The sequence below is a fragment of the Pseudorca crassidens genome, chromosome 4, assembly GCF_039906515.1.
Source record: "Pseudorca crassidens isolate mPseCra1 chromosome 4, mPseCra1.hap1, whole genome shotgun sequence".
Classification (NCBI taxonomy): domain Eukaryota; kingdom Metazoa; phylum Chordata; class Mammalia; order Artiodactyla; family Delphinidae; genus Pseudorca; species Pseudorca crassidens.
Window position 1 is genome coordinate 70,134,167 of NC_090299.1, and position 25,143 is coordinate 70,159,309.

Here is a 25,143-nt window from a genome sequence, read left to right on the forward strand (position 1 = left end):
CAATTGATGAAATGATGTGGACACATCATTATCACCCAGAGTCCATAATTTACTTTCAGGTTCACTCTTAGTGTTGTCCATTCTGTGGGTTTAGACAAATGCATAATGACATTTGTCTCCCACTATAGTAACATACGGAGTATTTTCATTGCTCTCTAAGGATCTGTGTTCCGTACATTCATCCCTCCGCACCCCCAACCCCTGGCAACCACTGATCTTACCGTCTCCATAGTTTTGCCTTTTCCAGAATGTCACATAGTTGAATCATGCAGTATGTGGCCTTCTCACATTGACTTCTTTCACCTAATAATATGCATTTAAGTTTCTTCCATGTTTTTTCGTGGCTTGATAGCTCATTTCCTTTTAACACTGAGAAATATACCAGTACCTATGTGTACGACAGTATCAAAGGACCAAAGGACATCTTGGTTGCTCCCAAGTTTTGGCAATTATGAATAAAGCTACTGTAAACATCTGTGTACAGGTTTTTGTGTAGACACAAGTTTTCAATTACTTTGGCTAAAAACCAAGGAGCAAGATTGCTAGGTCATATGATTAGAGTGTGTTTAGTTTTGTAAGAAACTACCAGAATCTCTTCCAAAGTGGCTGTTCCATTTTGCATTTCCACCGGCAATGAATGAGAGTTCTTGCTGCTCCACATCCTCTCCAGCATTTGGTGATGTCAGTGTTCCAGATTTTGACGATTCTAATAGGTGTACAGTAGCATCACATTATTGTGTTTTGTCTTTTCTGTTTTTTTTTTTTTTGCGGTACGCGGGCCTCTCACTGTTTTGGTCTCTCCCGTTGCGGAGCACAGGCTCCGGACGCGCAGACTCAGCGGCCATAGCTCACGGGCCCCGCCGCTCCACGGCATGTGGGATCTTCCCAGACCGGGGCACGAACCCGTGTCCCCTGCATCGGCAGGCGGACTCTCAACCACTGCGCCACCAGGGAAGCCCACATTATTGTTTTAATTTGCGTTTCACTAACAGCATGTCATGTGGAGCATCTTTTCATATGCTTTTTTGCGATCTGTATATCTCCTTTGGTGAGATGTCTGTTAAGAGGTCTTCGGCCCATTTTTAATCAGGTTTTTTGTTTTCTTACTGTCAAGGTTTAAGATCTCCTTGTATATTTTGGATAACAGTCCGTTATCAGATGTGTCTTTTGTATATATTTTCACCCAATCTGTGGCTTGTCTTCTCATTCTCTTGAGTTCAGAAGGTTTTATCAGATTCTCAAAGAGATGTTAAGAATCAGTCTTACAGAGCCATACCTAAATTTGGTGGAAATCCCCAACACGCCAATTAGTTCCATGTAGATTGCTCTAAGTCCAGTGGGTATCGAGGGTCTCACAGCCTCTCGGACACCAAAGATTATATCTAAAAGTAAATATCTTCCACTTCTATGCTCTACTTTGGTCATTGTAAAATAGGTTACTGAATATGAAAGATTACCCTTTGAAGAAAGGGCAAGTTCTTGAACTAGAAGAAGATGGTTTTAAGAGAAATAAAATAAAACAAATTGAAACATATTATAGTAAATAATAACCTGTATAGAGTGGCAAAAGTAACAAATACAAGACAGTTGTGAGTGCAATGAGTTCAGGGATAAGAATTCAAAAAAGAGCTTTTTGAAGAGAAGCTAGAAGTGTTTAAAACAGTAAAGTAAAGATAATTTTATTTCCCCTCAAAATAAAAATGAAGAAGACCTTAAATTTTCTTTCAGCGATATGTTGATGGTGATTCTTTGGCACTTGGCATTCAACTTCTAAATCTTAAATATATTACTCTTCATCTCTTGAGAAAATGTTTCTGGCTTAATCAAAAGTTAGTAGGCAAAATATGTACTACAGTATATGGTTACTTTTGAAACATAAGCCCTAGTAATTCTAATGGAAAAGGATTTGATGCTTTTTTATTTGAGGTCAATAAAAATAGAAAATAACCTTAGAAAGATCTTTTTTTGTCTCTAGCAGATAGAAAGATACAAATATAAAGCCTTCTATATGTTTTAAATGATTTTTAGATTTTTTAATATATTAATACATTTTTTTAATGCAAGCTACTCTGATGTATGACCATAACCCAAGCAGACCCATGGCAATTGGGAGCAGAACTGGAAGGGGGAATAGATTTCAAGATAGATCCTTCTACCACAATCTACAATCCTCTACACATTTGCCTTAAATTACTTAAACCTCACTAACATAAGTATTAAGGTATAACAATATGATCAAAAATTCACATATTTACTAAAATTTTCACCTATATATTAGCTATAATCAAAGGCTATAAAGAGAAGCTTACCTAATTGAAAAATGTATACTCTTCTTTGAATATCTTGATCATTTAATGGGTCCGTACTAATTTGATCTTTTATTATACTCCATCCCTTTATCCTTTCTGTTCCCCTTTTAACAAATATGTGCTCAGTTATTATACTTGTTGTTGTTAAATAACACACAGTCAAAATCTATGCCCAGGCACCTAGAATTCAGGCATCCCTCAATCTAACCGAAGAGTGCCCCTTAGTGGACACAATGAGAATAAATATGCAGCGGTGATATCAGATATCACTGAATGATCACAGAGGTTATGTTCAGTAAAGCCAAGTATATCCATCTTCTCAAGGCAGCCACAACCAGCCTGTCAGAAACAGCACTCAACATGAAACCTCTTATGTTATCCCAATTTAAAGCAAAATCATCTTATCATCAATTGCTGGGAAATTTCTCTCCAAATCCCCAACTGTCTTCAAAATGAATTTCTAGGCCAACTGAATTCTGTTTAACTCTGCTGTTTCCTGGTTTCAGATGGCTACACCACGGATGACATTGAGTTTTACTGGAATGGAGGAGAAGGAGCAGTAACAGGAGTGAATAAAATTGAGCTTCCTCAGTTTTCAATTGTTGACTATAAGATGGTGTCCAAGAAGGTGGAGTTCACAACAGGTGAGGATGTTTCCCCCAAAATGAACTAGCGATGATGAGAAAGGAGATGGCTCCCACCAAATGACCATCTGATTTTCCTTTCTTTTCTTTTTTTTTTTCACTCAGGGGCATATCCACGACTGTCACTAAGTTTTCGTCTAAAGAGAAACATTGGTTACTTCATTTTGCAAACCTACATGCCTTCCACACTGATTACAATTCTGTCCTGGGTGTCGTTTTGGATCAACTATGATGCCTCTGCAGCCAGAGTCGCACTAGGTAATGCATTCCCAGCACTACAGAGAGCTGGTGGGATTTAACGTCAAACAACAACCAATGATAAGAATTACAGGCCAGGGTGTCTCTCACAGAGAGCCAGAGAATGAGATTACCGTAAGAGTGCTGGATAATAAAACATCTATGTGTAAGCACTTACAGGAGTGAATGTTTTACAACGTAATATCTTTTTATCATTTTACCAAAATAAAACACAAATCTTGGAGTACATTCAACACTATATAAGTGCTTCTTAGAGAATATTTTAAAATTCTCATTACACTAATATTTTACTAACTTTGTGATTTCTTCTTTGGTTCCTTCTCTTTACAGTGGAGAACATTATTGCATTATTCTCAAATGGATTTGGAGAAAGCTAAACCTTGTGACCATTAACAAGCCATGTCAATATTATCTTTCAAATATTAACTATAGTTAAATTGTATTGCTCTGTCTCCCTTAAATAGAGCTCTTTCTACTTGAATAAGACACAGACAATTCATCAGCTATATTAATGATCTGTGATCAGGACAGAATAAAAAATGGTTTCCTTCCCAGCAAAACAGAATTCAGAACTAATCTTGCCATGGTTGAGTAATTGCTGTAAGCTAAAAGGCTATATTTGAGATTTTAAAGGATTCCTTGGAAAGTTAGAATATGTAAGGTCTGTCTGATGTATCTGGGTATGTGTGGGTCTACCTCGTATTTGACCCTAGAGCCATTTCAGTTATCACTTTCTGGGGCTTATTTACAGACACACACACACACACACACACACATACACACACACACACACATGCAAAAGAACATAATTTATTACTAAGCTAACATGTACAGCTCTTCTCTTCTGAGACTATGGAACTGGATTAGATGATCAGCATATCCTTTCACCCCTAGACTAATTGTCAACTCTACAGCTCATCTCTATTGGTTGAGTATATAAGGCTCACAAAGTCAAGTGTGGGCAGCCCCTTATCAACCTTTGAACATTACAAGACTAAGGAAAGTAGACAAATAATTTATCATATCATACACATGTATCTGCACATATTATTTGAGTATGTGTATACGCTATGGTTAAAGAAAAAACATCGGACAGTGTCTACAGTAGGGAATATGAACTATCAAGGTCATGAATTGTGGTTCTCTTTACACACCTATCCTCAAAGCTAATAATATTTTGATTAGAGGTGTCAGCCTATGCAGATGCTGAATAAACATGTTCTTTGAAATGTAAAACCTAAGGTATTTAAAACCTTATCTAAGTGAAAAAGACATTTATTTACTAGCCCTTCTTGCTTAAAAAATTTAAGCCAAGAAGTAGAAGCAGAAGTGGAATTAGTAGATTTTAATGAATTATTGCTTCTGTACAGAACATTAGGTAGAATTATATTAGGGGAAATTTAAAATTTTATTCAAAGAAATAAATAGCACCACTCATGATGGCATTTAATATCAGTCCAGACATTTAAATTTATCACTGATCTAAACTATTTTAACCTTTCGTATGGTAGTTCAGACTTCCTACTTTATCTGTTCTCCTCAAGTTTAGTAGTCAAATCAGGGAATCTAAATAGAATAATCTGGCTGGCAAATGAGTGCTAAACTATTTTCTTCCCTTTTCACTTTCTAACTTCCATTCCCTTTGCCAGTTCTCCTTTGTCTTTAATATCCATTTCACATTTCCTATCTTTATTTTTAAGGACCTCCGTCAAGTTTCACGTTTTACTTTTTCATCTCTCTGCTTTTATTTTAAATACCTTTGCTTCATACCTCCTTGCTTTTTGCCTCCAGCTGGGTGATCTACAGCAAAATAACTAATCTCAGAGTTTCTGTTTACTCAGCTATAAACTGGGAATTATATACCTGCCTTATCACACTCAGCAGGCTGTTATGACAGCCATATAATTCATAGCTGTAAGTGTTTAAAACTTCAAAAACACTATACAAATGTGTAATATTAGTATTACAGCAGAGTTTAGTATTAGATATAAGTATCACTTCCTATTTTTCCCAATTATCATTTAATCACCATAATCAACACAAAATATTATACAGACACACAAACATTATATTGTTAAGAATGCCATATTTAACAAAGTAGACAAAGCAGAATCTTCCTTTTAAAAAGACTACACTCTTAAATTTCTTTAACAAGTTGAATTTTTAGGAAGTCTTTTCCTGACTCCGGGGCACTAATTCATTCTAGTCTCTAGAATCAAGGAACTAGAGGTAATATTTGAAAAAGAAAAAAAAAAAAGCAATAAGATTATGTTATATTTTAAAATACATGTATCAAATACTTGATGCAAGTCATGAACTTTCTTATTTGTTTCTTCTTTTCATGTTGACTCACTATGAATGATGCATTATAATTTTAAAAGACCATACTGACCCTGTGACCTGTGTGTATTACAGTTGCATGCAATGAAATAGGTCTCCTCAAACCGGTCACCAACTTTCAGTTCGGTAGTGACTGCTGTGGTGATTAGTATTACAAGGACAGATTTAGGAGGGACGTGACAGAGACGCTGAGAGAAGGAAGGAAAGAAGGAGGTGGCACGTAGCAGAATGAGGGACATTTGACAGTAAGCAGTGGGCATGTCAATGAGATTTTAATATTTGCATCTACTTTTCTTTTTCCTTTGTGCATTATTTTTTAAAAAAAACAGTTTTCAACCCAACACTCACAGCGCATCCCATTTTATGATTTACTTATGGACTACGTAGGGAGCCTGCAGCTTTGTCTTTCAAATTGTCTGCCCTTTTTGCCCTGTGGTTTATTGCATTACTGCCATCATTCTGGAGCACCAACAGGAGATCGGCATCTGTCCTCTCAGTCTTGAAAAGGGAACTTAACAAGTGCGTTCAGCTAAGCTGTGTCTTTCTGTTTCATAGGAATCACCACAGTGCTGACAATGACAACCATCAGCACTCACCTCAGGGAGACCCTGCCAAAGATCCCCTATGTCAAAGCAATTGATATTTACCTGATGGGTTGCTTTGTGTTCGTGTTCCTGGCTTTGCTGGAATATGCCTTTGTAAATTACATCTTCTTTGGAAAAGGCCCTCAGAAAAAAGGAGCTGGCAAACAAGACCAGAGTGCTAATGAGAAGAACAAACTGGAGATGAATAAAGTCCAGGTAATATATTAAATATTCTCAACAATCTTCTTCTGAAATTCAGCAGCAGCATCGTGCCCAGAGCTCTCATAACAGAAAAAAATTATGAAATACTAGTTTATCTTTAATAAGGCTCCAACCACCCTTCATTTCACATATTTGAAAATTGACAATTGAAGATGTTAGGTTGAAGTTTACATAGCTTAATAACATACCTGGGCCTGCAACTCAACCCTAAGTCCATTATTCTTTATTTTAAATTATATAGCTGTGAAACTATACACAAAAGAATAATTCCAGACCTACTTAATAAATAAATGAGAGAACTAAAGTGAACAAACTCTTACTCCTAAGTGGCAATGAGGCATTATAGCACGGTGGTTATAACCACAGAATGGAATCAAACTGCTTGGATTTAATTCCCAGGTCTGCCACTTACTGGCTTTAGAACTTCAGGCAAATCAACCTGTGTAACTCCTTATCTAACCTCTGCTCTCAGTGTCATCAACCATAAAATGGAGATTACTATAGTATACCTATCTCTCAGTTATCATAAGGACTAAATGAGTTTTGTTACTTCTTTTAAAGTCTATTATTTGGAACAATACCTAGTACATAGTAAGAACTCAATAAGTATTAGCTATTATCATATACAAGACATTGTCAGTATTTTTCCTTTGCTTTTCACTGGTAGATCTTATGACCTGTGTTCTCACTGTGCATTAAAATAATGCTTTGTTTATTCTTTTTAAAAATCCCTATAGTCTCTACTTCCGTGGCATTTTTCACTGAAATCATTTGACAATTATGTGCGTTGAAATACTGGATCCAAGACAAATTGTTTTCAAGATGGTACACAGGGTAACGACTCAAATATTCATTCACGATTCTGAGCATTGGGGGTACTGCTCTGAATGATGGAGTTTAGATGCTAATGTGGGAAGACAGGCAGTAAACAAGCGAGTATCGAGAGCATAATTTCAGGTAATAGGAAGTGCTACAAAGAAAGTAAAACCGAGTAATGGGCAAGAGAATGTGTGGGGTCAGGTTCAAGGGAACAGGGAACTTTGATCAGGTGATCAGGAAGACCTCTTTGAGGAATTACCATTTGATCTGACACCTAAGTGATGGAAGCAGCAACCATGCCATGTCCATTCTAGGCAAAGAATTGTGTGACGTGTTAAAGTACTGAGAGAAGACCAATGCAGCAAGAACATAGGAAGTGAGGGAGAAAGAGAATAATTTGAGTTGTGGCTGGAGAATCAGGCAGAAGTCAAATAATGAATCTTCAAGGTGTTTCTTCATGCTCTTTAGTAGGATATCAAAATTTGGGAAACACTGTCGGGTAATTAGAAAATTACAAATGAGGAAAACATACAGATTCAACCAAATGGGCAAAATTCAAAGCAACACACTCAAATAAATTTATACTCTTGTATAAAACACTATGCTTAATGCCATGGGAAAGGAGTAGGCATGATACTTGCCCTTGAGAAACTTCTGATCTGGCGGGAAAGAAAATTATGAATGGATTATAAAATAAGACAGGACAGCATTTATCTTGAAGAAAGGTTGAAGCTTCCTATTATCTGATCGTAGCCATACCAGCTTTAAAAGTACTTTAAGGGGGCTTCCCTGGTGGCGCAGTGGTTGAGAGTCCGCCTGCCAATGCAGGGGACACGGGTTCGTGCCCCGGTCCTGGAAGATCCCACATGCCGCGGAGCGGCTGGGCCCGCGAGCCATGGCCGCTGGAGCCTGCGCATCCGGAGCCTGTGCTCAGCAACGGGAGAGGCCACAACAGTGAGAGGCCCGCGTACCACACAAAAAAAAACAAAAACAAAACAAAACAAAAAAAAAAACCAGCTTAAAATAAAGTCCATAGGAAAAGATTAACATAATATATGAAGAGATGGGAAGTATCAGACTAGGATTTGAGACTATAAACAAGAGCCAGTGGAAATCATAGAATTGAAATTTTTATTAGATGGATTAGAATCAGATTTCATACCACAGAAGAAAAAATTAGTATGATTGAAGGTAATATTGGCCTTCTCAATCTTTCCATTGCTCCAGTTCTTACCATAATTGCTACTAACTCAGGCATGCCTTAACTGACTGTCTGTTGGTTTATATTTTGTACCCTTGTGATTTGTTCTCATGACATCCTGTGCTTTTCCACCTTAGGACTTACCACAATATAGAGTATATGTGTAATTATTTTATTTGTGTAATTATTTTTGTAACCTCTATCTCTCTGCTAATCTCCAAGCTTCCCAAAGATAGGCACCAGGGTCCTTGTCTATTATGTTTATTGTTCTTTCCTTGGTGGCTAGAACTGAGAAAATACCAAACAGGAACTTTTTGAATGAATGACTGCTAGAGAGGCCTTTTTCATTCAAGGTGAGTTCGTAGATACCACACAAGGTATTGAGTGTTACATCACAATGTTTTATAAAATTCTCATGTATTCATAATAAGTAAGAAAAGGAGACTATCTATAGTCCATTTTAGCTTCTGCTCCGAACTTACTTACTCTTTCTATCACTTTGATTTTTGACATGTTTTCAAGCATACTTTCTATCAACCTCTGTTATTCTTTCTGAATCACAGTGATATAGCATCAGATAAATACAGTCTCCAAAACATATTGTAAGTTTTTATAAACTTCTTCATATTTAGACGGAATAATAATAGACCAGTACTATCTTGAGGAAATTATAATCATGCCTGTAGCTGCTTAGGTTTTCCAGTTCCTGACTTCCTTATCCTATTCTAAAACCAGGGGCTCAGGCAGACAATGAGTCAATAACAAAGCAAGTGTATCACTTCATCTGTTCAGCGCATCATCTCCAGCAGTGAAGTTAATGATGTAACCTAAGTGGTATTTAAAAATGTTACCCTCTGGTTAAATTTAAGAAATAGAAAATATTATATTTTTTCTTCACTATAATGGTTAGATGATCCTCCCCTTTCCTTTTAGATGTTTATAAACAGTTGAATTCAAATGACATATATGTTCTGGTTGGTCCCAGACAATTTTTATTTGAGGGATCCCTAATATCGGCCTTGGTACCCTAGTGCATAGAGTGGCATTGATCATTTATCACACATTACTCTGATAGCCTTGGCTGGGCAGTATTGTCAAGGGTATCTATACTGAAGCTTCAGAAGTGCTTGCTTTGTCTTGATTTATATTTCCACCACTGCACTGAAGTATCTTTTTATATGAGTACAGGTGCTCAATCCAGACATTAGGAGAGTTTCAACTTCCAACATGATAAAGACAATAGATTCATAAAACCCTCAGGTATCATTTGAAGCTAGAGATGGTATTTAGAGTTTTGAAAGATAGATTACTCAGTACAACCAAGCTGTAAGTAAGCTACTTTGGGGCCATTTTTGTACTAAGCTGGAACAAATAGTTGTATCTGCTGGCCACAATGCCTGCCCATTTGCAAATAGATCCACCTAAGATAGAATGGTTGCATGGGTGGTCTCTGACCAGAGACTGACTCAACATCATTCTAAGTCATGGGGGACACTGGTGAAACCTGCTGAAGAGTCATGCCCAATGGGCAGTTGGAACCCCAAAAGTCAAGAAAGAATTTTTCCCTTCAGAACCAGATGTTGACACTGTAATCTGGCTTCTTTTCCTCCCATTCCTATTCTCTATGGTGAATCCTCTATACCTTCAGACAACTTTCTAAATGTAAATAAACTCTGTATTGTGATTAATTCCAGGATACAAAATGCGTGTGAAAACAGTCTTCATAAATGTAAACAGCTCTCTCAGGTCTAGCTTGGACCAGCTTGATAATGCATATTAGCCTTTGAGCCTGGGCTCCGCCCCACATCACTGTCTTGCCATCAGCCTTTAATGAAACTTTAACCATTCTGACTTAGTATCTTGGATTCTGGAGAAATCCAGGCAGGGCCTCTGATTTCTAATGACTGCCTGTGTTAACAGTTGATGAACTTCTTCAGCCCTCAAACCCCTGCCCAAATCTGGCTTGGTCCATGTTTTGTTCTCTAGTTGTGGCTTAATTTAGCTAATCTTCAGGGCCTTCAGCAACCTAAGAGTCTAATTTTCCTTTCCAGGAATCTCAAAATCTCTCTCTCATCTTCTTTCTGGCATCTAGTCTCCAATTTCTTCTATACTCAAAAAGATAGGATTCTTTTGTGAATGAGAGAGAAATCTAACTTACTGGCTTAATAAAATCTAACTAGCTTAAAAAAAAAGAGGGGTGGGGGAGTTCTTTGGCCCACACAACTAAAAGGTCCAGCAAAGATTGTAATTTCACATGAGGCTATACCCAGATGTTCAAACAATGTCATCAGAGAGCATATCTTGTCATCTCTTTTTTTTTAACATTTTATTGGAATATAATTGTTTTACAATGGTGTGTTAGTTTCTGCTGTATAACAAAGTGAATCAGTTATACATATACATATGTCCCCATATCTCTTCCCTCTTGCATCTCCCTCCCTCCCACCCTCCCTATCCCACCCCTAGGTGGTCACAAAGCACTGAGCTGATCTCCCTGTGCTATGCGGCTGCTTCCCACTAGCTACCTATTTTACATTTGGTAGTTTATATATGTCAATGCTACTCTCTCACTTCGTCCCAGCTTACCCTTCCCCCTCCCCGTATCCTCAAGTCCATTCTCTACGTCTGCATCTTTATTCCTGTCTTGCCCCTAGGTTCTTCAGAACAATTTATTTTTTTAGATTCTATATACACGTGTTAGCATACGGTATTTGTTTTTCTCTTTCTGACTTATTTCACTCTGTATGAGAGTCACTAGCCTCCACCTCACTACAAATAACTCAGTTTCATTTCTTTTTATGGCTGAGTAATAGTCCATTGTATATATGTGCCACATCTTCTTTATCCATTCATCTGTCGATGGACACTTAGGTTGCTTCCATGTCTTAGCTATTGTAAACAGAGCTGCAATGAACATTGTGGTACATGACTCTTTTTGAATTATGGTTTTCTCAGGGTATATGCCCAGTAGTGGGAATGCTGGGTTGTATGGTAGTTCTACTTTTAGTTTTTTAAGGAACCTCCATACTGGTCTCCATAGTGGCAGTATCAATTTACATGCCCACGAACAGTGCAAGAGGGTTCCCTTTTCTCCACACCCACTCCAGCATTTGTTGTTTGTAGATTTTCTGATGATGCCCTTTCTAACTGGTGTGAGGTGATACCTCAGTGTAGTTTTGATTTGCATTTCTCTAATGATTAATCATGTTGAGCTTCCTTTCATGTATTTGTTGGCAAACTGTGTATCTTCTTCGGAGAAATGTCTATTTAGGTCTTCTGCCCATTTTTCGATTGGGTTTTTTTTTTTTTTTTTGATATTGAGCTGCATGAGCTGCTTGTATATCTTGGAGATTAATCCTTTGTCAGTTGCTTCACTTGAAAATATTTTCTCCCATTCTGAGGGTTGCCTTTTCATCTTGTTTATGGTTTCCTTTGCTGTGCAAAAGCTTTGAAATTTCATTAGGCCCCATTTGTTTATTTTTGTTTTTATTTCCATTTCTCTAGGAGCTGGGTCAAAAAAGATCTTGCTGTGATTTATGTCATAGAGTGTTCTGCCTATGTTTTCCTCTAAGAGTTTTAGTGTCTGGCCTTACATTTAGGTCTTTAACCCATTTTGAGTTTATTTTTGTGTATGGCGTTAGGGAGTGTTCTAATTTCATTCTTTTACATGTAGCTGTCCAGTTTTCCCAGCACCACTTATTGAAGAGGCTGTCTTTTCTCCATTGTATATTCTTGCCTCCTTTATCAAAGATAAGCTGGCCGTATGTGCGTGAGTCATTGAGAGCTAATGACTGACAGCGACATCACAAATGCGGTTCGTTACAGGAGCGGGATGTGCAGATGGAGGTTGTGGCTGTGTGGCTCTCTGTGCTCTGCAGGTGAAGGCAGCTGAGCACACTGGACAGCTTCATTCATTCGACTGTAGGCTTCTGGAGGGACAGCCCGTTCCATGGCCAGCATCACTTCACCTGGCTTCCTGCTCTGTACTTCAGAAGCACTCAGTAAAGGGGGATCTAACTGAATTCGTTAACAGTAAGGAAATCACTTTCCGTTTGCAAAGTAGGTTGAGCCCAGAGGTATTTCTTAACAGGGTTTTAAAACTGCCATTGACAACTAGATTATATTTTATTCCAATTACACTGAAGTGAGTTCTGTTATATTTCCTGATTGAAAATATCCAGAAGAGTTCAGTTCAGTGAGTGACAGCATTTTTCACAGCCTAAGGCATTCTTTGGGTATTCTGGAGGCAGAGAGAAGGGGAGGGTGAATGAGACAGGACGGGTGGGAGAGAAGTGAAACCCAAACTAGAAAACAAACGTATACGTTCACCTGGGGTTTCTATAGAGGGAAGAAATACAGCCAGCATGTCAGTGTTTCCTGGGCTTTAGTCACCCTCCTGATTTTTGCCATCCCCTTTGTATCAGTCAGCGTTCTCCAATGGAACCAACAGAAACAGAACCAACATACACGCAAGAAGATATTTATTTTAAGGAACTGTCTCGTGCAGCTGTAAAGAAAGCAAGTCCAAAATCTGTAGAGTGTGCTGAAAACTCAGGCGGGATTTCTGTTTCAGGCCTGAGACAGAATTTCTTTTCTGAGAAACTTCAGTTTTTGCTCTTAAGACTTTTAAGGGTTAGGATGAGGCCATGCAGATCATCAGGCTGAATCTCCTCTACTTACAGTAGCTGATTGAAAATATCAATCACATCTACAAAATACCTTCACAGCGACATCTAGACTAGCGCTTGACCAAATAACTGGGCACCATAGACTAGCCAAGTTGACACATAAAATTAACCACCATGCCTTTTTACCCCCTGTCCTATCATTCATTCAGTAGATATTTACTGACTGCTCCTATAAGTGCCAAGCACTTTTCTCAGGTCTTGGGAAGTAATGGATAAGACAAAGTCCCTGCCCTCCTGGAGCGACACTCTAGTGGGACATTTTGGGGAGGAACCAGTTGGATAAGAAGAGAGAGGATCAACAGTTCTGCTCTGGCCATTTGAAGAATGAGATGCCTTTAAACATCCATGTATAGGCTGTTCTGTAGTAAGGTCCAGGATTTAAAAAAAAAAAAAAGGAAATATGAATTACTTTAAATTTTTCACTCATTATAATGACGTAGGATGAGTGTAATATTAAGAAAAACATACAAAGTAACCAAGTTAGTGTGCTGGTTAGATTTTTTCTAAATATGTGAAAAGCAATATATACCACTGTTTCATTTTCTTCATAATGCTACTCAATTTTTAAAAACAAACTTTATGGGGAAAGAGGGTATTGCCCGTTTCCTCTGTAAGAATGTATAAGCGCCAACTCAAGAACTGTATCTCTTTTGTTCACTGTTATCTTCCCAAGACTGTTGCATTCTCAGAAGTTGAAAGCAAGATATTGTAATTGAGAACCACTGTACTGCAGGAAAGAAAGAGAGGGTTCACCAGCCAGAAGCTGTCTCTTCCCATCTCAGGTCTTTATGCAGTGAAATCCCAGGTGCGCCCTCATATGTGAGCCCGTCCAAGATTTGCCTGTGGTCAGGAGTATCTTCAGGAGGGACCTTCAGGAGGAAGATGAGAGAAAGACTCAGCAGGCAGTGAGAAGGCAGATCCCATGGTCACAAGTGAAAGCATTTCAAAAAGTCTGTTAGAAAGAGAACTAACAACCTGAGTTTGAAAGAGGTCACAGTATTTGTCCAGTAAAACATTTAGAACCAGTAGGAGATGGGAGCAGTCACAAGGTTTGTACAGGAGAGTGTACAAGATTAAGGAGCTTTATTAACTGAGATCCCTGAAATTCCAAAACATGGGACATGACGTCCTATTGCTCGTGGAGAGGCTGATTCCTTCATCAGTGTCGGGGACAGTGCTTGACACAGAGTAGGCACTCAATAAACACTAAGTAAATGAGTGAGGGAATGAATGAACTGTTAACGTTTTAACACTTATCCATTCTACACCTAAAATTACCTCTTGTAACCCATGAATATACCTGTCTAATAGGAAGTGGGGTGAGGATGAAAGATTAGCAAGCCCTTGGGGGCTGCAGATCTAAAGCCACGTTCTCTGCTCCCCTTTATTAGACATCTTGCATGTTGATCATCTATCTGAAGGGGAAGAGAAAGCATTATTTATTGGCCCTCCTGAAGCCTTAATAATAATTATACTCATTTTTCTCTAAATTTAGGTTGAGTGATGCTCTAAACTTAAAGAGAATCCGTGGTGTTGGTTTGAGGATTACGTGGTCATATAATTAAGTCATTACCCCCCAATATTAGACAGACTTACCTCCCCAATCACCAGAACCCTGAACAACCGCAGGCTTTACCCACCAAAGCAGTGGATTCAACATGCACGGCCCTAAATGGACTGCACCTTCTCTGGTGGCAGATCAGAGGGAGAGAAGAGTCCAGGAGGCTCAGAGCCACGTATGCCCGCCTCCTTCCAAATGTGCCCATAAGATAGGTCAGTGGCGAGCAGTGAAAGAGCTTGAAGTGTTCCTCCCGGAGCTTGTCTCCCGGGGAACTGGAGTGGCAGGTCTCTTCCTCTATGGCAGTATGAGGGGTGGGGAATGATTATCTCACTGAACAGTTATTCCAAAATCAGCAACGCTTTAGGAAATCTGTTAGGCTGTGTCTGCCCTAGAATTCCAGTGTGTCAACATTTTCATTTGCCTCACTTCCTTCTGTTTCAAGATTTGAAAATCTTCGATGTCTGGATCATGCCCAACTCAGATGTCAATATTTCCTTGTTCAATGAGGCAGCGTCACCACTGCAGGTGCTGAAGCAATGCCCAGCATGGCTCCTTGCTGCTTCTGAAGACGCGAAGACACACTGGCCGCTTTCCCCATGGATATTATTTTGGGAAAGCTGTGCTGATTGTGGATATCAGGAGCCCCTGGGTGTCCTTATATGGCTGAGGCAAAGGGAAAGGTACTCTTCTCCTAAGGGCAGGGGGTAAGGAGAAGCCAACCAGAAACTTGCTGGTGTCAGCAGTGATGTGGTGACTACACACCCACCTCACCAGGCAGCAAAATCTTGGAGGGTGGAGGACGAAATTTCATACCTCTGAAGAAATGCTTGTGCACACGATCACACACACAAAATCACACACACACACACACACCCTGTAACACCAGCTTTTAGGAAAGGTCCTAGACTATGTAGGAGAGAGAATGGAGATGGGCAATAACAGTTGTAAGACATTCCTTATTTTTCCAAATAAAGAACACGGTAGTGTTACTTTAACTATACAGTAATGAAATCAGCTTTCATGGGTAGCTGCAGAAACGGATTCATTATTTTACATGTCAAACCATTTAAAGCTATGATTTCTGGCCGATGACAGAATATTTAGAGGGATTTGCACAAACTAATAAACTTCATGCAATTTATAAGTACCTCTGAGCCTGCACCAAGGTTAACCAAAATATCTTAATAAAATGTACCTTGTTTGTCATGACTTCTCCTTAATGAGGAGCATCTCTGTGCTTCATTGGCTAATTCTAAATTCTAGCAACTTGTTTACTTAAGAGGGATTTCATAATAATGTAGCTTAATGATGCATACAGTACAGATCAGGTGATTCCGTTTGACAAGTATTTTCTTCTGCCTGGAATATTCTCCATAAGCAAAATCTGTCAAAAATTAGAAACAAGCCCTTGAGATTACCTAGTGAAAGCCTTTCATTTATGGATGATGAAACTGAGTTAATAAGAAAACCAGGATGAGAATGCAGATTTCAACTCCCAATCCTGTGTTCTATCCTCTACCCATCCTTTAAGATTCAGTACAAGCCCCACCTCCTCATGAAGCCTTCCATGAATCCCAATGATTTCTCACTTTTATGCACCCCAATCATGGTCTATACTGTATCATTTAGCATTTGGTTAAAAGTCTTGTCACTTTCAATATTATGTCATATTCTTGTATCTCTAAGGAGACTATTATCTCAAGGACAAAATCCATGTTCGAGGATTCTCTTGACTGTTCCACAGTACCTAGCAAATCACATGCATCACCTAATCTTCTAACCTACTTGTCCCGTCTCTAATGAATCCAGGACTTTGCTCCTTGTCACTTCAACCCTACTGTCCTCTTTAGTAACATAAACTTCCATATGCATGACTTTTTTAACCATAGATTTACACTATATTATACATACATACATATATATATATATATATATATATATATATATATATATATATATATATACACACACACACATACACACATCCTTGACAACTAGCACTGTAGCTGGCTCATAGTAAGCGTCAATAAAGGTTTGGAGAGAGAGAAAATTCTTGAGGTCACTATGATCAGGGAAGGTACACAGGTACACAGAGGAAGTAAAATTTTAAATTGAGCCTTGAAGAAAACATATTGATTAACGTGCAAAGAGGAAATAAATGATACGTGAGACAAAGAGTATCCTATGTTTGAATTACAAATTGGGTACTTATTATTTGTTAAATCTTAGGCAATTTACTTAACCTGTCTGAGCCTCGGCTTCCCCATCTGCTGAACTAGGATAATATTATAGATTTCATAGTGTCTGAAAAATAACTGATAAATTACACAGTAGGATTCGATAAATAGTAGTTACTAACAACAGTAACAAAAATTAATAATAACTCCTTGAATAAAGAAGCCAATAGATGTCCCAAGTGAGGGCACAGTGGGTAGCCTAGTTAGACTACAGCAAAATGCTTCACAAAGGGAAATGATGATAGGTGAGAATGGAGAGACAGAGGCCAGATTCAGTCACCATTTCTTTCTCCAACCAACTTGAAGCTTAAAGCTATCAACTGCATCACTAAATTCACTGCAGGATGTGATGATGGCCGAGGACTGTGAAGTGGTTCATTCTTAGTAAAAAGCACATGGGCATTGAATCAGACAAGACATGGGTTGTAATCTCAGGTCTGGCACTTACTGGGGCATAAACTGGAGGTGGTTTGTTGTTGTAAGTGTTGAACAAGTAATACATGTGAAGCATCTACCATAATGCTAGGCAGATGACGGACACGCAACAAATCTTAGTTATCTTTTCTTTCATTTGTCTTTGCCTCTTCCCAAGCTTTTCTCTAGCTCTTTCTTTGTCACCAGGTTCTTTGCTTGCCTACCCAAACCTACGGCTTTCAACAAGGGTTTACTGAGATCAGTGTCATCAGAGAGCATTTAAAAGCACGGACTGTAAGTCGGGCACTGTGCTAATAACTCTAAATTTAAACACAGCTGCCTGTATTGTCCTTGGAAGTACTTCAAATTCATTTGTATGAATGAGCCATGTCCCCTCCAGGTAAACCAGATGCAAAGGAGATCAGCTTGAAGTTAAAGCCACATCATAGGCCAAAGGTGCTCACGATTCCTATAGTTCCAAAAGTGTTTATCTGGGCATAGCATAGAGAAAAACCAGGAAACCTGGGCTAGGTATCACTGGAATGGTAGGAAGCAACAGTGAACAACAGTGGAGACACAAAAGTCAAAGTATAGCCAGGCATGTCCTTTCAACCCATGCATCCATCACACTTCTGGCAGTTTAGCCGGAGGAAATAACTACGGATATGCACAAAGACTTAGCTAAAAGGTTTTCTTTGCAGGCCTGTTTATTTAAGAGTATAACAGTAAAGCAAGCCTTAACATCTAAAGATAGATTGATTCAATTATGGTTTATCCATATAATCTATGAACACACGCTGTCACAGAGGAATATTTATTAACGTGGAAAGATGACCAGGCTATACTATTAACTGACAAAAGCAGATTGCAAAGCAAAATATACTAGGTGAGTCTGTGTTTTTAAGTATATATGAATAAAAAAAAAGACTGGAAGTTTAGCAAGATATTAAAAATAATCGACACTGAAGGTGAAATTATTAATTTTTACTTTTTGTTTCCTGATTGTTTATAGTTTTGAATGTTTCCATATATCACTTTGTAACAAGAAAAAATGCCATGTATATAAACATATATATGCTATTTTTTCAAATACCTATGGCATTTTTGTTACAAAATATATGTATATATGTAATGTATTTATATGGCTTCGATAAATGGTAGTTTTTAAAAACTACATATTTTATATATAATATATAAAATTATATATTTAATAATATACTACACACACACATACTGTTTTGTGAGTGGAGATAAATGGTGGATGGATGAATAGATGGATGGATGGATTAGATTAGATAAATGGTAGATGGATGGTAAATTAGATGATAGATTAGATCATAGATAAACAGTAGATTAGACGGATTGATAGATGATGGATTCGATACATAGCTGGTAGATAGATAGATGATAGATAGGCAGGTAGATAGATGTCCAGGAGGCGCACAGAGCCAGATGTCTAGCAAGACGGTGTGTATTGAGTGCCACGCAGTATCAACAGTTACAGGTTAACCAAAACGAGCGAATGTCCGGGCAGCTGTGCCTGAGCCCGTCTTTTCTCCGTCAGGTGGACGCCCACGGCAACATTCTCCTCAGCACCCTGGAGATCAGGAACGAGACTAGCGGCTCGGAAGTGCTCACGGGCGGGAGCGACCCCAAGGCCACCATGTACTCGTACGACAGTGCCAGCATCCAGTACCGCAAGCCGCTGAGCAGCCGCGAGGCGTACGGGCGCGCGCTGGACCGGCACGGCGCCCACAGCAAGGGGCGCCTCCGCAGGCGCGCCTCGCAGCTCAAAGTCAAAATCCCCGACTTGACTGATGTGAATTCCATAGACAAGTGGTCCCGAATGTTCTTCCCCATCACCTTTTCTCTTTTTAACGTCGTTTATTGGCTTTACTATGTACACTAAGTTCAGTCCCCATGGTTCCTTAAACGACTACCTTCCTCTTCTCTTAGTTTTTAATCCCACAGGTCCCCAGCAGCGGTACTGCTGTGCTTTTTGAGGTAAGAGATTCAGTCATCCAATTGGTTTTAGGTCTTGCATATCAATTTTATTACTGCACCATGTTTACTTCAAAAAAAAAAAAACTCTTATTTTTTTTTCCAGTCTACTGTGGTCCAGGTTACTGGCTCTTTCAGAGCTCTGTTAATTGCCATGTTTACAAACAAATACACACAACGAGAGAAATTAGATAGGCCGATCTTTAGCAGTTCTAGCCGCCCTGGATTTGACTGATTATTTTTTAAGTAAAACTGAAAAGAGGACCCAGCTCTCTGTGTGCATGGCTTCCTGGTCAACTGTAACAATCTCATGCTGCCAAAAAACAACACAATTTCCAGGATCTCAGAAGACAAAACAAAGCCATTGATAAGTTACAGATTTCCAGGAAGAAGGGAGAACAAAAAGGAGCCTAGAAGAGGAAGGAAGACTCCCCTCCACACTCAAGCTGCCCCAGGTCCACTGTAGGAGGGGGTCCCAGCTCCATGGAGGAAGAGGGGGAGACTGGCAAGCGCTGCCCCAGGTTGTGCAAACCCAATCTGCCATCTTCACCTCACCTTTAAGCTGGATATTCTGAAAAATGCTTCTTTCTCAGACTTCCAGGCAGATTTAAATTAACATTAGAATCCAACCTGGTAGCCACTGGGAACATTTTTCTTTTCTTGTTAAGTATAAGGAGTTTGGGAGTCAGTGACCATCTTTAAGCTCTTTCAAATGAGCAGCCCTGAACTTACTTCCTCAGCCTGGAATCACTTGACGCTGTGTCATGAAGCCATGGCATCACATTGCCCTCGTTCCTCCTTTAGAGAGATTGAGAGAAAGGCGCTGGGGTGGGGGGGGAGGTGCGCTTTGAAGAAGAGGGTGGTAAGAAATTTTTGCTTGAGAAAAATATTGCCCTTTCCATGAAGAAGGCAAGATTTATGTGCTGTGAAAAGGGTGCCTGGGCAGTTACCTGAACTGCCAAATCTTTAATCAAATAGTATATATTTCTTAGCCTTCCAGAGAGCAGTATCTAATGGTGACAAGGTAGCTGCACAGTGCTAGTTCCTCAGCTAGCATGTTATGCCTCTGCTCTCTGAGCTCTGCATTCCAACACAGGAAATGAATGCTTCAGGAAATGCACATATACCCATTTTGGTATCATGCTCCTTCAACGCCAGATTTCTACTTTAAAGAAAACCTTCAAAACAGCAAAACCACAGAATAACAACAACATCACTGAGCCTTCAAAAATTTCCAACAGCTCTGAAAGTACAGCCCTTGTCTACAGTCGTTACTGCTTCTGCCTTATCTCTGCTCATGGATTACTTTGCTCATCATACAAGGAGCATCCCTCAAGAGCCCAGCACACAATTCTAACCATATCCAACCAACTAGAGTTGAGATTCATCTCATTTTATGTCCTTAAAGCCTCGTTATTTTTGTGTATGTGTTCAGCCTGAGCATATAAGAATTCTATGTGTTCATTTTCAAGACTGAGTGAAACCCAAAGTTGGCCAAACAGTCATGAAGGCGATTTGGGACCTCATCTATGGATGTGATATGAGTTGAGGTAATAATAGGGATGATTGCCTCTGTTTGACGATCTGGCTTTCTCCCTAAGGTTGTGATGAGGGCCCATGTTTACAACAGCATCAGCTGCTAGAGATTATAAACTTAATTGAAAAGAGGAAGCTGAATTTCTACAGATAAACCCAAGGAGAGTTATGAGGTGTTCTTTTAGAAAGCAAGAGGAAAAGAGAACCCCCAAATAAATACATGGTTATGCTATAGCTAATGTATGTTAGTAAGAATATAAAAACCCTGCTTTGACTGGAAAAATTATCTCAGTGGTTTTATGAGAAATGAATCGGGCATGGGAACCAAATTTCATTTAAGTTTTCAGTTGTATAATCACAGTTCCCTGGTCAAGAAAATCCCCAGCCTCTGGGGATGAAGCAATCCATTTCGAAACTCTGTTTAGTTAGTTCTTTGGCAGGGTGAGATGCTTTTCCATCGTGAAATGCCCAAATAGACTAGAACGTGGCCATACCAGTGATAGTAAGGTCAATATTCCCAGTGACTACCCAGGAACCACTGTGTAGCCGTTTATTTTGAACACAGGAAGTGAGGCTTTTGGCTGATACCTAACAAGAATTAATAAGTCAAAACTCTTTTAAAAGTTTTTAAGGATGAAATGCTAAATCAGAAACAAAGTCTCTGTTGATCTGTGTTCCATAACAAAACAAGTTCTCTTCACATGTTTAGATCATTCTTCTTGGAGAAGATTGAGCATAGTTTTTTTATTATTATCTTGCCTTAAAAGTCTAAAGGATTTGATGCTTGTAGTTTTAGATGTAAAGCATCTCTGAGAGAAAAAGAATGTTTTGAATTCTTATCTTTTATCCTTTGTAAAATGTAAAACTTAGTAAGCCTGAATCTACCATCAGGCACGAAATGGTGTCACTGTCGGCCCTCCTGGATGTAGACAGTCACAGCTAGCACTACACAAATTGTGTTACATAGCTCTGGTTTTAGAGGCAATTGGCAGCCAGAAAAATGGAAAAGCTGCCATGTTTCTAATTAATAACCTCTGGCCTCACTTCCTTCTTCCGGACACCTCCTAGCCAAATCCTCCCCAATCTCGTTCCAGGCTGAACAGTACACAGAAAAAAATCCTTCCTTCTCTGCCTCTCTACCTTGTCTTGCCCAAATTGATGACATAAAACATAAAAATTGCTAGACATTCTTAAGTGCCCTCAACCTGGTCCCCATTCCTGAAAGATTCAGATCGCTACATTTTAGAGGGGTTACTGTTTAACCATTTGGGGGTTGTTTTCTTTTAGCCATAATCTCCTGTATTAACAAAGTGGCAGCAGAGGCTGAAAATTGCACAGACGCACTCTCTTATGCCACAGTCATGTCCAGGGGACCCCATGTTCATAGTTCATAAACTTTGAAATAGACTGAGTCTTAGACTTAACCTGTATAGACCCAGCAGAAATCCCGTCATTTATTTGCCAATGATGACTTCACACTCATTCCAACCAGTCATGTTTCTTGACTTAAGATATCAGGGGTGACATGTGCATTACACTCACCAGCTTTGTGAGGCCAAGACCCAGGTAAAGACATACTTTTGGCTTGAATTATCCAGGATTGTTGCCCCCATCCTCTCCATTGCCAAATAGAAACAGCAGACTCGTTGGTAGTTCTGCTGACTAAAGTGTTTCCACATATACTGTCTTTACTGTCCGTTACAATCAGTGAAGGATCTTGAAAATGCAAAGAGAAAATGTGGTGCAGAGAATAAAGTTTGTTTTATGGATCCAAGGATAGGCTTTCCTTAAAAAGCATTACGTACAATACACAGAGATGTTGACCAAATTCCATCTTTCTGAAATCAATGACTGCTTTATAAATATTCACTTCAGAAAGAGCTCAGTCGAAATTTGCCAAGTGAAACAAACAAACAAACAAAAGATCTATTTATAATGTTAGAAGGAAAAGCTCTCCAAGATTTCTTATATGGACAATTTTTAATAGTATTTTACAAAGGGTGATGTGCCACAGTTGTTTTTTTTTTTTTCCCCTAAACAAATATAATCAAATATTTATCCCAGGAGGGAGGGTAAAGGAATGTGCAAGCATTTGTTCATGTTGGTTCATCAGCAGTTACTGGGATGAGGAGGACAGAAAAACGAACAAAGATATCTGTTGCTTGAAAGCAAACAGTCAACACAGAGGTCAAGTTGTTAATGGAATGTAGAATATTATGTAAACTTCCTTGTAAATTCTGTACATAGTTCATGGAACTGTTCCCTGTGGTGTGGTGGTCCTCAGCTTTTGGGTGGATGTTTGAAAAATACGAGCATTGTAAATAATGTAAGCTTACAAGGCACTCGCTTTTATTCATGAAGTGAAATGACTAGTGATTTGGGTCCAAACCAGAATCTTTTTAGCTCTTGCTCTTTCTCTGACATTGTGTGTGTACAGTTGTGTAATTCTGCCAGGTGTCTGTGATCACTGCCTCATGCCTCAACCCCACTGAAAGGGACTGGAGCTACCAAGAAGTCTGCACACCCCTGGGGCTCAGGAACAGCACACCAGCAGAGACAGGAATCTTAACGAGCTGCTCCTGGAACCGTGCCATGAAAAGTTTGACGCGTTTTTATCAGTCACTTGTGGCTACTCATATATTCAGATACCAAATTATCCATGCTGTTGAGGGGGTCAAGAATAGAAGACGTGATCAAAATCCACAGGGAATCCAAAGCTTCATTTGCACCAATAGCTTTAGCTTGTACCTTCTTTCCTTCCACAAGTGTTCCCAGAACTTCTAATACTTTCTAATAGAAATGGATGGATGGTTGATCAGGGTAAACAGTCGAATGCGCAAATGATGGGAAGGAGAAAAGGAGGAGATAGCCAATGACATTGATAACACCAACTGGCTGATTCATGCCTGAAAGATCCAGAGGTGACCATGGCACTGTTTTTGAAGGGTAAAAAGAAGTACTGGTATAAATGGACTGGGTATTGACAAGTATTTTTCAACTGGGGGCCTGAGATATGTTTGGTATGTGCTAGTTAAACTTAAAAGAGAATCTGGCAATTAAATGTTCTCAAATATATTTCTCCCAAGTCCTGGTATTCTTGAAAAAGTCTTCGGAATGGTGGGATATTATGCCATAAGATGTGTTTCCATGCAGACTGGCAGTCCCAGAGAGGGTGATGGTATCCACAGAAATTCAGAAATTCTAAGCAAGTAGGGAAATAGATTGGTTTCTTAGCAACATTTGAGAGTGATCAATGTCTTTCTTGCAGGTAAGAACTTAGCAAGGCAAGGCTTTTATTGCCAGCATTTTAAGTGCCAGGAAGAGTGCAGGGAGCCATCACTGTAAGACATTTTGGCTCCAAAATGTGCCAAGTAGGGTCCACATCAATTGAATAAGAAAAAAAGCCCTGTTGGAACTAATCAAGTCAATGTCTAGGTCCAGAATACATTGTGCTTTTGCTTAAATCCTGCTTTTTCCAGATAACTGAAATCAACTGACAGAAAACTCCACTGTTAGAGGCTGCAACTTCACAAACATTTGAAAGGAAATCCTTTTCAAAAGAAGAACTTCAAACCAGAAAATACTAAGTTCCTGGAAGGATAAGCATAGTTTTGAGCTTGTTTCTATTTCTCCAAACCAAGAATTTCCTTATTCGAACTGAAGAGATCTAACAGTTGTTTGTTTTGTTTCGGTTTTCCTATTTCAAAAAGTCCTTGGTACATCAAGGGACTGGCAACCATTCCTGATTGGCCCCTAGATACTCTGTCCACCCTGGAACAATCAGCACTCATCACCAAGGCTTCAGTAGGAATTCACTGTGGGAAAAGGAGGTGTCTTTCTGAACCAGTTGGCAAAGAAAACCATTCTCATACCTGCATTTTCTCTCCTGAAGACAACAGAAAAATAAATCAATAAAAATTGTTTCATAAAAGAGAGGCCAAATAACATTATGCATTTGCCTAAAGTACACAGGGTCACAGATTCACTAACTTAAAACAGCCCCAGTTAGAAGCCAAAGGATAAATAAGAGCAATCAGTATTGCTGTCTGGCTCCTACTTCTTCTGTCTGGTTTCTGGCTCCTACTTCTTCTGTCTGGTTTCCGTTTGAAGAAAAACAGGGAAGGGGGAACATTTTCCAATATAATTTTTTATAGGTGAAAACTATTCAAATACGATATGTTTACGCATTTTGCAAGTTTGGCAACGTGAAACAGATCACCTCTTTTGTGTTCATTCCTTCCTGGCACCATACATCATCCTGACTCATGCCTTAACCCAATGAAATCAATCCCTTTCTTTTTCCTTTCTCATTTCTAAACCTCATAAGCT

General features: G+C 39.1%; 2 protein-coding genes across 6 annotated transcripts in view; one reads left to right on the top strand and one right to left on the bottom strand.

Moving 5' to 3' along the window:
* The window catches only part of GABRB1 (gamma-aminobutyric acid type A receptor subunit beta1), a 395,673-nt gene extending 372,801 nt beyond the window's left edge, over positions 1–22,872 (top strand). The window contains exons 6-9 of the mRNA XM_067735874.1: positions 2,816–2,953; positions 3,059–3,211; positions 6,107–6,351; positions 18,842–22,872. Of these exons, the coding sequence (XP_067591975.1) occupies positions 2,816–2,953; positions 3,059–3,211; positions 6,107–6,351; positions 18,842–19,186 (881 nt within the window). The 3' untranslated portion in view covers positions 19,187–22,872. The remainder of the gene's footprint in view (positions 1–2,815; positions 2,954–3,058; positions 3,212–6,106; positions 6,352–18,841) is intronic.
* COMMD8 (COMM domain containing 8) overlaps positions 1–25,143 on the bottom strand; it is a 271,516-nt gene that overhangs the window by 223,477 nt on the left and 22,896 nt on the right. Inside the window, exon 5 of one of the 5 annotated variants that reach the window (XM_067735878.1) lies at positions 11,661–13,934. The exons of 2 other annotated variants lie outside the window; for them this stretch is intronic. In XM_067735878.1, coding sequence (XP_067591979.1) covers positions 13,815–13,934 — 120 coding nt within the window. In that variant the 3' untranslated portion in view covers positions 11,661–13,814. Of the gene's footprint in view, positions 1–11,660; positions 13,935–22,503; positions 22,531–22,803; positions 24,701–25,143 lie in introns of those variants that run through there. 2 more of the 5 variants (XM_067735882.1, XM_067735879.1) reach the window with 2 other exon arrangements.